Source organism: Pyrus communis, chromosome 7 (genome assembly GCF_041283825.1).
Source record: "Pyrus communis isolate YQ-2024b chromosome 7, ASM4128382v1, whole genome shotgun sequence".
NCBI lineage: Eukaryota > Viridiplantae > Streptophyta > Magnoliopsida > Rosales > Rosaceae > Pyrus > Pyrus communis.
The window spans coordinates 7728744-7741013 of NC_142571.1; the positions used below are offsets into that span (position 1 = coordinate 7728744).

The window sequence follows — 12270 nt, forward strand, 5'->3', positions numbered from 1 at the left end:
GCTATAGATTGAATTGTAATGAAATTAATGTATCACTTTGTTTATTCATTTTATACGTGTGTCAGACATAGAAAATAAACATAAAAGAAGAGAGGTGAGGGAAACTTGTATTTTTTTTATTTTTATTTTTGTACTACTGGTATGATACAAGCATACCTTTATGTATAGAGGTTTTAACCCGACATCTCTTTTAATGCATATAGAAAGCTTACACACTAAAATAGTAAAAATCAAACTTTTACTATTGTATGTTATGTATGTATGTTATGTATATATGTGAAACTTTATGTTCGAATCTCGAAAATAATAAGTTTGATATTATTTATTTCTCTTAATCCTTATTGTAAATACATCAGAATATAAAATAAAAAAAACTAGCAGCCAACTAATTAAGTTCGTATTTTTAAGAGAAACTAATAAAAAAAAGGAAATTAAATTTCAAAATTTAACAAAAAATACTTAACCAACTTTACTTAATAGTTAAGACAAAAACAACACACGCCACATATTCCACACGCTGCAAGACACATTTTGTAAATACTGCCTAGGACTTTACTTTAGGCTTGGCTTGTGGCATTTTTACAACGAATGGGCTTCAAGATGTAGTTGGACTTGTACGTGAGGTTTTTGGGCTGTAACAATTGGCATGATATGTGGAATTAGACTTTATATTTGGATTGAAAGTACAGAAAATATGGTATGAACTTATTTTCATGAAATTTGTTGTTTAAAAGTTGAAATTATTTTCATGAAATTTGCTTTGTGATGGCCAAATCGAAAGCCCTTAATGTTTATACCGAACTTTTTTCATTAAAAAGTTGCAAATTAAGCTTTACAAATTTCATAATTACGGTAAAATTGACCGGGAAAATGTGGAGAAGGGTGTTTTTGCTATTTATGTTTTATGACCGATGAAATGACGATTTTACCTTTCAAATTCATCATGCTTAATTCACATGACTTAAGTTAACAAAGAATTGGATTGAAAAGCTTGAAATCTAACAGAAATGATGAAATAGGAGTTTGTAATGAGTTTAGGGACTTATATTTATATAAAAAAAAAATAATAATAATAATAATAATAATCTAGGGCCTCTTTGGTACTCTACTTGAATCTAACTTTTTAAACTTAAAAATAATTTTCAAGTTTTACGCCTTACAAACTTGTTTGGTAGGACAATTTTCAAAAATTGAACTCAATACCAACTCAAAAATATAGTTTATCCTCTAAAAACATAAAAAGTGAGTTTTTAGAGTTTTTAAACTTAAACTTACTCCTTTCTTTTCTCTCCCTCCTCCCCTCTCACTCCAAATCTATCTCTCTCTCTTTTATTCTTTCTCTCTCCTCTTTTTTTTACCTTTTTCGTCTCTCATCCAATCTGCTATCTTCATTCTCTAGATTCTTTCTCTCACTCATTTTCCTCTCTATCTCGTCCAATCCTCTCTTCTTTCTCTTTTCTTCAATCATCTATTACTTTCTTTCCTCCTCTCTCCTCTTTCTCCCCCTCTTGCGACCCCCTCTTTTTAGATCTCTTTGTCTAGTTTAAGTCGTAAGATTTAAAATTTTTAAATCTCAAACCAATCAAGTTTTGAGTCTTAAAGAAAACTGCTTTCAAGAAATGTTTTGAGAAATGATAAAAATTTTCAAATAAAATACCAAACAAGTCCTTAAAGACTTAATTTCACTCAAAAAAAATTTATAGACTAAATCGGCAATTCAGCATATTTATCTCTTGGACTGTAACTGGACCACCAAGGAAAAGGCCCAAGACAAATAAAAAGCCCTAACGCACGCTGGGGGATAGTCTGCGGCCGGGGGAGGCACCATATATAAAAACCAACCAAAGTAACGAGGGTAAACGTCGGGCTGCTGGAAGTGACAGAGATTACTAGGGTTTTAGCTCCTCCGTCCCCATTTCCAAAATGGTACGTTTCCTTTACCCTGCGAAAGTTCTGGTATTGCAAAAGTTTGTGCGTCTGCAAATTAGATCTGCAAATTGGTATTCGAATCTCATATTGCTTTACTTATTTTCTTTTTGTTCGATTTTTTTAATTTTTGGGTTCGAATGGGAATTGTAAGACAGGAAGATACAGAGACCCAAAAAGCTATTGAGTTAGATTAATCAGTAAAAAGTGTGAAATGTCTAAATATTCTGGTGGGTTTTACATGATTTTTTTTTCCCCCAAAATTTGTTGTAGATATAATCTGTGGCTTATGGAGTGTGAATGTCAAAAGGGTTTTCTTTGTGTTAAACTGCGGGAAATTTAAGGAAATTATTAATTGTAATTTTTTCTGTCGAATGTTATTGCTGATTGTATGTGTTTTAGTTCAAGCGATTTCGTAAGATAGTCGGTCCCTTGCACTCGTTTTTGTTGATTTCTGGGTACATCATTCTAGGTAGAGACTTGGAGTCAAAAGGGTTTCTTTGTGTTGAACTGTGGCATATTTAAGGAAATTATTCCTTTACATTTTATGTGTATTGTTATTGCTGATTGTATGTGTTTTAGTTCAAGAGAGTTCGTTAGATGGTCAGTGCCATACTCTTTTAAGCTCCAAGTGTTTACCTACCTACAACGTCGTAGGTAGGTACTTGGAGTTAAAAGGAGTTGTCGCGTTAACCCTTTTATGTGCCTTGTTCTTTGTGTTCTATTATGGTTTCGAAGAAATTCATTACTTGCGGTGCACAACTTAGTGTTATCATTGTGTATTGTATTTTTTTTTTCTTTATCTAAATCATTCGAGTGTGAACTTGAATTTGTTGCCTTACTTTTCCACTTTTATTTCCTCGTGTGTATTGCAGACTAAGAGAACCAAGAAGGCGGGCATTGTTGGGAAGTACGGTATGTGCATTTTGCATTTTTTTTTTTTCCTTTGCCCGTATACTTTTTTGAATTTGTGGTGAAATGAAGGATTATGGGGAAACGGTATAACTTGTGTGTGTGCACGCTCACACAAACAGGGTGGTGGAGGGTACTTTTCAATGATTATTTGTTCGATGTTTATAATCATTGTGAAACACAATCACACAGTTCACAAAGAAAATTTTGGATTTTGAATTGGTGGGGTCCTATTTCTAGAAACTATTTAGTAAACAGGGATGATTTGTTGTTGGCGTGATCAAATGGTTACAATATTTTACATGTTTATGTTATAATGGTGAATTACTTATTTTTGTATGGGTTCAGGCACCCGATATGGTGCTAGTCTGAGGAAGCAAATCAAGAAGATGGAAGTCTCTCAGCACAGCAAGTACTTCTGTGAGTTCTGTGGGAAGGTACTTACCCTACCATCTAAAGTCTGGTTTTCTTGTGAAAGGTTAGGTTTAGAAATGCAACCCTTCTAATAAAAATGCATGGTTGCAGTACGCGGTGAAGCGTAAGGCTGTTGGAATTTGGGGTTGCAAAGATTGTGGCAAAGTGAAAGCCGGAGGCGCCTACACACTGAAGTAAGGACTTTGTAGGGATAAGCTCTGTTTGTCATGTCTCTGTAACTTTCTATGCTGGGATTATAATTGTGTTTAATGGTTATATTTTGCAGTACTGCTAGTGCTGTGACCGTTAGGAGCACCATCCGAAGGCTGAGGGAGCAGACCGAGAGTTAGAGCTGCATTATTCTCTTGTTTTCGATGAAACCATCTATCATTTTCTTAAAGTTTGACTTATGTTTTGTTATGTACTTGTATGCGGAGCTTTAGTTTTGACTAAGCGGAGTAATGGTTACTGAGTTAAATGATCTTTGTTTGGGTTAGTTACGTTTTCAGGTGATATTGCATTGGTATGTTTTAATTAGCAAATTTGTAGGTACGATATCCACACCCCGAACCCTGTTCTATGATTTGCTAGCAAAACAGCCATGGACGTCTATGAATTTTCATGGAAAGTCTGTACAAGTGATCTCGAAGTGCAATGCCCGCAACAATACTCGTCAATTAAAGAGTATTTCTCTTGTTCGATATAAATTTTGCAAAACTTAAGTAACCAAAATTGAAGGGACCGGACCGGATCCGTTTTTGTATTTACAAAATCCGTACCCAAACCGGCTGGACCCGCCGGTCCGTTTTTGTATTTACAAAATCCGTACCCAAACCGGCTGGACCCGCCCCGCCCCGCCCCTTGGGTCTCTTTCTATATCTGTGGGTTTATTAGTTTCCTTGGTTTTAGTCTTTTGACCCTTTCATAAGTTTAAACAAGTTACTTTTTTACACGACTGTGATTCCCTCGAAACAAAACAAAATCTCGCACACATCTATCCTCTTTTCATTCAACAATATTAGAGGAGAATGTGGACTAAGTCGCGCAATATGTCAGTTATAATTAAGCACCAAACCCTCGATGAAAGTTAAACTTCAAATCTTACTTATAAGTAAAGAAAAATATTTTTAAACCGTACCACTAGTGGTAATCCATTCTTACGTAAAAGCAAATTTACGCTTTTAACTCTAGATTGCGCAATACGGCCAAACATTGCTTGGCCCTGCACGTTATGAGCATGAGTCTTTCCTTCGTACATGCAAATGCAAAAGTAACTCGTTCAAATCACAAAATGAAAAGTTTATACACAAATGTCAAACTGAGAAACCGCCGGATAATTTGACCATCTTGAATCGAGATATATAAGATTAAATGACTCGCTTTGTGCTCATGTTCATGGACAAACAAAAGAAAAATGCGTAAGTAGAATGGTTATTGGTTACTGAAGATTTTATCTCCTTGTTAAAATACTAAACAGTAAACATACAACACTGGCTGCGTCGAGGTTTTACCTGGACACAGAACTTATATATTACATCTACCTCATCTATACACAACACGCGCTAAGATTGCACAGCGAAAAATTAGTAAAGTACTCGGATGCCGACCAGCATTCCCTCTTCTTTCTCCCTATATGCATACACAACCTAACAAACAACATAGATGTAAACTCTGATACTCCCCATAAATGAGTTTAAAGAAGGATCATCATCTCAACACAAGATGCCGAAGAGAACACGAACATAAAACTTGAAGCTGCCGGAGAAGGGAAACCATAAAACTTCCTCTTGTTCTCACACCTCGCAAACTTGCATGGATAAGTCAGTCCTCATTGGGATTTTCATACAATTTGAATTGGCATGTGGTCACTGCTACTGTTATGCTGCATTTGTTTCTGGACAGCTTTCACTGCTGCTACTCTAGCTGCATTTGCTGCCCTATTAGCTGCCGTTACGGCCCTGTTCACTCTTTCATCCACCTTGGCTACATCATAGGCCTTCTCGGACACTATTCTTGCTTCCTGATTGTAAGTATAACACAGAATAATAAAACAGATTAACAAGAAATACCATTGGCTATTCAGTGTTATAATAATTGTCAACCCGATTTCATGCTTCCCTAGGAACATGATTACTGGAAATAATCAAGGATTATTTGAAGTTGCAGAGTATGAGTGCTACATGTGTTTCTTTCATTGCCAAAACGTATGAAACATAATCATGCAAAAATTCATTAAATATTACAGGTTACAATTATGAGCTAGAATGAATTCTACATCACGCCAATTGTAATTTTTTTCTAGGATCCTGGCTTCAGCAGTCTTCTTTAACTTGACACAAAGTGATATGGTGAGCACCAAAAACTATAAACATCTTGACCTACAATACTGTTCAATGGCCAAACCAACTAAGGGCACAAAATTGTTACACATCTGCTACGATTGCATGCCACAGACAAATGCAGAGGGTAAACACAAATATTTTATGTAAATAGTATGTACCTGAACCGCATTAAGTACTTTGGAATGATTAACAGCAACGGGAGATACAGGATAAATTGCATTCTGTGTGCTTGGAACATCAAGGACTCCATTTTGCCAGTGACCAGCTTGAGTTTCCCCATTTCTAAACGTGTACATACCAAGCCCTTGCCTTCTACCCTCATGCCAAGCTCCCTCATACCTATGCCCATTTGCAAATCGATAGACCCCAAACCCATGCATTTTATCCGCAAAATATTCTCCAGCATATGTGTCACCATTTCTGAATTTTTTTAATAGAAAAAAAGCAGAAATTCTGTCAAAAATCAATTCTGAGCATTTACATATAGATTTCTATTTAGCCACAACAGAGATAGCCGTACATATATAAGGTCGAAACCAAACACAAAAATAATTGCCCATTTATAAAACATGTCTGCATCTCAATATCTGATGAAAGGTGAACTAAAATGATCTCAGTATAGAAGTTTTCATTATCAACATATATCACTGTTCTCCTTAAAACACATGGTCAAAAACAAGCAAGGAACAGTTTAGCGTCCCATGCTAAATAAAGGTTATAATATTGTTCACAAATCTTATCTTGGGATGAGTTCCGTAATTCAAGCACTAGACAGTATGTTTTCCACCACTTATGCCGTTCATTTCTATAAGTGTTAAGCGAACAACCCTAGTACTACCTTGAAATCATCTCCACTTTCATGATCTTTTGGACTAATATGTTGCACTCCCTCGAGCATCACCCACATCCATTTATTTAATCTATTCACATCCTTTCTTCTTTTTTCCCCAACAGTAACAATCCTAACACCCAATGCCTAAGGTACTTGCTGCCCAGAATATCTAGCAACAATCACGTAGAACAGAGATGAAAGCCCATTATTTTTTTAGTCCTACTACAAACGTTAACCGAAAGAACTCAATCCCGTTGATGATGTTTATGAATCCAGAAATCTACCTACATCAAGTGGCACAATCCATAATTAACAGTTTTACAATCTTATCACAAACAAGGAACAGACCAACCAAAAAACTTCAGAGACAATGCGGAAACAACATCAATAAGACAATATTGGTATCGCAATAACAAAATACATAAGCAACAAAATAATAGAGCAAAAATCCCGAAAATCAGTGGCAAAGTTACCTGAAATGGTAGTGACCAAGGCCGTGCTTGACACCCCACTTGAATTCCCCAACATATCTACTCCCATCCTCACAGGTATGAATTCCACACCCATGACTCTGCCCATTAGACCATTCCCCTGCATAAACATCCCCAGTGTAAAACCTATACACCCCAAAACCATGCCTCAAGCCCTGCCTATACTGCCCGCGATACCGGCTTCCTCTCGCCCACGTCTCGACGCCATAACCATCATACTTACCATCAACCCAATCCCCCTCGTACCTCCCACTCATGTAATAGTAATACACCCCACTTCCTGAACATTTCCCCTTGTGAAATTCACCCTCATACACGTCTCCATTGCTGTAAACCTGAACCCAACACCCCGAATTCCCTCTCTTTTCGGCTTTGGGCCGCGACCCGATTGACCAAAACACCGGGAGCGGCGGCCTAGAGGAGGTCTTGAGCTTGATTGGGAAAGACCTGGCGAGGAACAGCCGTATGGACGGGAGGCGAGGGAGGGCGAGATTGAGGGAGAAGAGCAATGCGGCGGAGAAAGCGAAGGCGGAGAGGAAGTCGAGGAAGAAAGAGTGGCTAGGGTGAGAGACCAGGAAGTAAAAGAAGGGCAAAGAAAGCAGTAGGAGGAGGCGGCGAAGGCGGTTAACGCGACGGAGGAGGCGAAAGAAGGCGGATTTGGCAGCGATGGATGGGGAAAAGAGAGGTGGTTTTTGCGGCGGAGGTGGGAATTTGTGGAGGGTCGGGGATTTGGAGAGGGAGGAGGGGGCTTGCGTCAAAACGGGTCGCTTGTAAGGTGTGGTTTGAGGGATTGGGGGGTCATGGTGGGGAAAATGTTGAGATGGGTAGCGAGGGAATTGGGAGATGTGATTGAATTGGTGGGAAATCGAGGAGAAGGAAGAATAAGGCGGCGATGGCGGTGGTGCGGCGGCGGCGGCGGCGGCAGAGGCTGAGATTGGGTTGTAATCGGAAGAGACGCCAATGCTTTCTGTTCCGATCTGAGCTTCTGATTTCTTCTGATGCATTACATATGGAAAAACACAATACAGTGAAGAAAAACACCAACAATTAAATCCAACAAACAACAGGAACAGAAAGAAGAAGAAGAAGAAGAAGAAGAAGAAGAAGGGTTTTTTTGTGCGTTGGATTTGGTTGTGGGGTTGGGAGAATGTTTCTCTTAATTTTTGTTAGGGTTGAGATTATTGGGAGAGAGAAGAGATGTTGGGAAGAGCGGGGCGTGCGCAGAATTAATGGCAAAAGAGTGGAGTGTTTATACAATCGTCAATTTCCAATTTTGAAATATCAGAGAGAAAGACATGAAGAAGAAGAGAGAGAGAGGAGTGAGAGAGATAGAGAGGGGTCCATAGGCTATATCTGACAACTCGAAGCGACAAATAAGACGGCGAGGGTAAAATAATTATTCGTCTGAAACAGTAAATACGCGTATTATGCAATTAAATATGGGTATTTATCATTAATAGCTAAAATTTAACATTCAATTTCGTAAATATCATTATTTTAAAAAAAATTCAAATACAGCAGAAAACTCACGTGAACATACCTAAATACCATCAAGATCCAAAACCCAACACTAGATCTCCTAGGCATTGTTGTTCAAAATGCGAGGCCGCGCCAGAGAAGGATCTTGAAGGTACGGACACTACAAACAGTAAACATCCTCTACAATCAAACCCAATGTCGTGAGTTCCACATAGAACTGGTCGAGTAGGTTGATTGTTTGACATGAATCGCTTTCTAATTCAACTAAAGCGAAACCCATTCTCCTTACAGGACTAATACCTTCAAGTGTTGCTGCCATTTCAATCTTGAGCAACAGACCTAAATCCTACCTTGTTCCATGCACCAACAGCAACAAAAGCACCTTGCCAATCCCTTGTAATTACATTCTCTAACCTTGTAGCTCCATCCACGTTCACCTTAACCCAACCCTATCTAGGAGTCTTCTACTCATGCTACAACAGTTGCAACGGTGACAACGAGCGAGAGACATTTGCCATAAATTCCTGTAATCATGTAGTAGCCCGCTAAACAACAAGTGGGTGACCGGTCCTGCCATTCCACACTCTAGAATTTCTCTCCAGCCAAACAGTCCAAAGAATAATGCAAATTGAATTAAAATTCTTTGGTTTTGGTTTTAATTTTAAGAGTTTAATTCATTGAATTTAGTTCATGTTTATTTGGTTTTAATTTTGAGGGTACTTAAGTCTATTTAAGTGAATTTCTGTTATTTTTTAAAGATTTTATAATATATGATATTTATGAAATCTGGTGTTAAATTTTGGCTATTATCGATAAAAACTCATTAAATATGTTCTTTAAATTGTCGAAAGATTATATTCACACACCCCAATTAACTTCTCCCACACTTTTTTAATTTTTTAATATTTTCTACACACCACTAACACTTGATAAAAAAATATTAAAAAATTTAAAATGTGTGGGAGAAGTTGTGACATCTCACATCGCCCAGGGGAATGATCATTAAATGTATATTCTCATTCCTACCTAGCACGAGGCCTTTTGGGAGCTCACTGGCTTCGGGTTCCATAGGAACTCCGAAGTTAAGTGAGAAGGAGGCTTGAGCAATCCTATGATGGGTGACCCACTGGGAAGTTGCTCGTGAGTTCCCAAAAACAAAACCGTGAGGGAATGGTAAGCCCAAAGCGGACAATATCGTGCTACGGTGGTGGAGCGGGCCCGGGAAGTGATCCGCCCCGGGCCGGGATGTGACAAATTGGTATCAGAGCCTAACCCTGGTCGTGGTGTGCCGACGAGGACGTCGGGCCCCTAAGGGGGGTGGATTGTGACATCCCACATCGCCCAGGGGAATGATCCTTAAATGTATATTCTCATTCCTACCTAGCACGAGGCCTTTTGGGAGCTCACTGGCTTCGGGTTCCATAGGAACTCCGAAGTTAAGCGAGAAGGAGGCTTGAGCAATCCTATGATGGGTGACCCACTGGGAAGTTGCTCGTGAGTTCCCAAAAACAAAACCGTGAGGGAATGGTAAGCCCAAAGCGGACAATATCGTGCTATGGTGGTGGAGCGGGCCCGAGAAGTGATCCGCCCCGGGCCGGAATGTGACAGAAGTAATTTGAGGTGTATAAATATAATCTCTTTAAATTGTCAAGGGTCTTTGCTGCTTTAAGAGTAACCAAAGTTTATGGAAAACATGTGCCGCCTTCTCCTCCTCAGACTAATTCAAAAGGAGTTTATACAAAAGCATGTGATTTTCTATATAGAAGAGGAGTTCTTGCATTCGTTTATTTTCAACCATAGTTAGACAATGCCTAATTAGATTATTAGTTCCCGGAATGATAGAGTAGTTGGAAGATAGTTCATGTGGTAAAAAAAAATTAGGATTTAAGCCTCTGTGGTGATGTCTGTTAGAATTTAGGCCTAAAATTGAAAATTTCATCAACTATGCTCTAATTGTTAGCACGTGGGGATACATATGAGGCTAACTTTATCTTTTTAAATCTCACATATGAGTCTTTATGTGTTAATAATTAAACGGAGAGTTGATAAAACTTTCACCTTTTGACTTAAATTCTAGCATTTTTACCGTATGGGCTATCTTCCAACTCCTCTATACGAAAATAGTCATTCCCTTTACATGTTAGCGAAAATCATTGGTGAAAAAGGATGATTTCTACTAAATAAACATGGTCTCATCTAATAAATTGCTAAACCTCACTCTTGAATGTTAAAAATAGAGAAAGACGTGGGTGGTAAGTTACAAGACCGAGGGGTAGTACCAGCTAGGAGACAAAGTCTTTTATTTTCTTTAGGAGAGGAGACAAAGTCTTTGCTATTAATTTTCTTCCTTATTCCAAGTTATATTTTTTTTTTTTTGTACTAATCGACATTAAGAAAAGGGGAGAGAGTTTGTATCGGGAGTCCATTTAAGAAAGTGGTCCTCCTGAAGGAAATGTGGTGATTAGTCTTGGATGATGTCATAACCACCATAGCAAGTATCTAAATTCTCGTCTTCGAATGCTTTATTTCTGAACCATTCGAAGGGTCTAGCACACCAATGTGAAATCAATTTCGATGGTATCCATGCTTTTTTTTTTTTTCTTTTTTTTTTAATATTTGGGGAAAAGAGGTCTTAACAAAAGATTGCTCCACAGCCCGTGTACCGAATCAATCTGAGACAGATAATATTCATTTCTGAAAGAGCTACTAACTCTTGTGATCGCTTAGGGTTAGGGTTTTCCTAATTGAAGAATGAACTGGTTTAGGGTTATTTCCGATTCTTGGCCTATCCATAATTTGACATGAGATGAGATCGAAGTTGCTTTTTGCCCAACAAAGGGGCGTAGCTTTGTTCCAAAATAGTTCATCATCAATGACGTGTCGTATCAGTCGAAAGTGAAAAAGCCATTAGCCAAAAGGTACTCATTTTTTGTCACTTTGTACTACGGTATAGTATGAGGTTTTAAGTTCGAAAATCTTGAATGATCAATTTGATATCAATGTATTATACTCTTAATGTAAATGTATAGTTATATCAAACAATGTTTCCTTTGTTCTTTAGTCTATTTTTTATTTCTATGTTCAAAAATTAATTCAAATGTGTGAATTTAATTATATATCAACTAGTACTGTCATGGAGGAGGTAGGATTTTATGTGTGGAGGTTCAAACCCTTATACAAGTTTTTTTTTTTTTTTTTATTTTAAAAAAGATGGAATGGATGATATACAGAAAATGGAAATTGCATGGAAATTATAGGCTTTAAGAAAAATTCTTCGGGGGAAGACCATGTCTGGTTGTAATGTTGCTCTATCACTGTTTATTGGTCTAGTGGTACTTTTATTCAGAGTTAAAGAGAGATTCTAAATTCGAATACTTCCAGTACCATGATAATCATTGACAAAATAAAATAAAACTACGAATTTTTAGAGTAAAACTGGTCAACTGATAATTTTGCTAAAATAAGTACTCATAAAAGAAATAGATTATTGATATTGTTTAAATTCACATAAATTTTATAGTACCCTTTAATTTGAATGTTGATAGACTATCGTTTGGATAAAAATAAAATAAAAATCTTCACAAAAGGGTAAACATATAGAATGAAATGTCACCATGCTTAAAAAAAAATGCGCTCCACAATTTTTTCCCGACATACTTTAGGCTATGTTTGGGTTAGGGTTTCAATGTCTCAAGAGATTTCCATATCCAAAAGGAATTAAGATCGAATTACTATAAAATGGATCACCAAATATTAGATAAGAAAATTAGAAATGCTTGTCACATTTCCTTTGAAATGGTCATGAAAGGATTTTTAATATCTCATATCTAACGAATACTTCAAATTAAAATCTCTTCAGACTTGAAAATCCTCC

At 37.4% G+C, this 12270-nt stretch overlaps 2 protein-coding genes across 2 annotated transcripts; one reads left to right on the forward strand and one right to left on the reverse strand.

The window, feature by feature from the left end:
* Positions 1-1789: 1789 nt before the first annotated feature.
* LOC137733793 (large ribosomal subunit protein eL43) lies at positions 1790-3748 on the forward strand. Its single transcript, XM_068472977.2, has 5 exons — positions 1790-1926; positions 2802-2841; positions 3187-3275; positions 3364-3446; positions 3539-3748. The coding sequence occupies exons 1-5, from the start codon at positions 1924-1926 to the stop codon at positions 3600-3602; spliced, it is 279 nt and encodes a 92-aa protein (XP_068329078.1). The 5' UTR covers positions 1790-1923; the 3' UTR covers positions 3603-3748.
* Positions 3749-4683: 935 nt separating this feature from the next.
* On the reverse strand, positions 4684-8280 carry LOC137734654 (uncharacterized). Its single transcript, XM_068473911.2, has 3 exons — positions 6900-8280; positions 5753-6014; positions 4684-5272 (listed from the first exon to the last, which is right to left on the reverse strand). Exons 1-3 carry the CDS (start codon positions 7919-7921, stop codon positions 5093-5095), a joined length of 1464 nt encoding a protein of 487 aa, XP_068330012.2. The 5' UTR covers positions 7922-8280; the 3' UTR covers positions 4684-5092.
* Between the last annotated feature and the right edge of the window lie 3990 nt (positions 8281-12270).

Bases quoted from the DNA above. Each gene is read 5' to 3' on its own strand.
- LOC137733793 (XM_068472977.2), top strand. The intron at 2,842-3,186 runs GTATGTGCATTT...GTATGGGTTCAG, and splicing joins GGGCATTGTTGGGAAGTACG to GCACCCGATATGGTGCTAGT. The intron at 3,447-3,538 runs GTAAGGACTTTG...TATATTTTGCAG, and splicing joins GGAGGCGCCTACACACTGAA to TACTGCTAGTGCTGTGACCG.
- LOC137734654 (XM_068473911.2), bottom strand. From the start codon at position 7,921: ATGCATCAGAAGAAATCAGAAGCTCAGATCGGAACAGAAAGCATTGGC. The intron at 6,015-6,899 runs GTAACTTTGCCA...AAAAAAATTCAG, and splicing joins CTTGGTCACTACCATTTCAG to AAATGGTGACACATATGCTG. The intron at 5,273-5,752 runs GTACATACTATT...ACTTACAATCAG, and splicing joins AAGTACTTAATGCGGTTCAG to GAAGCAAGAATAGTGTCCGA.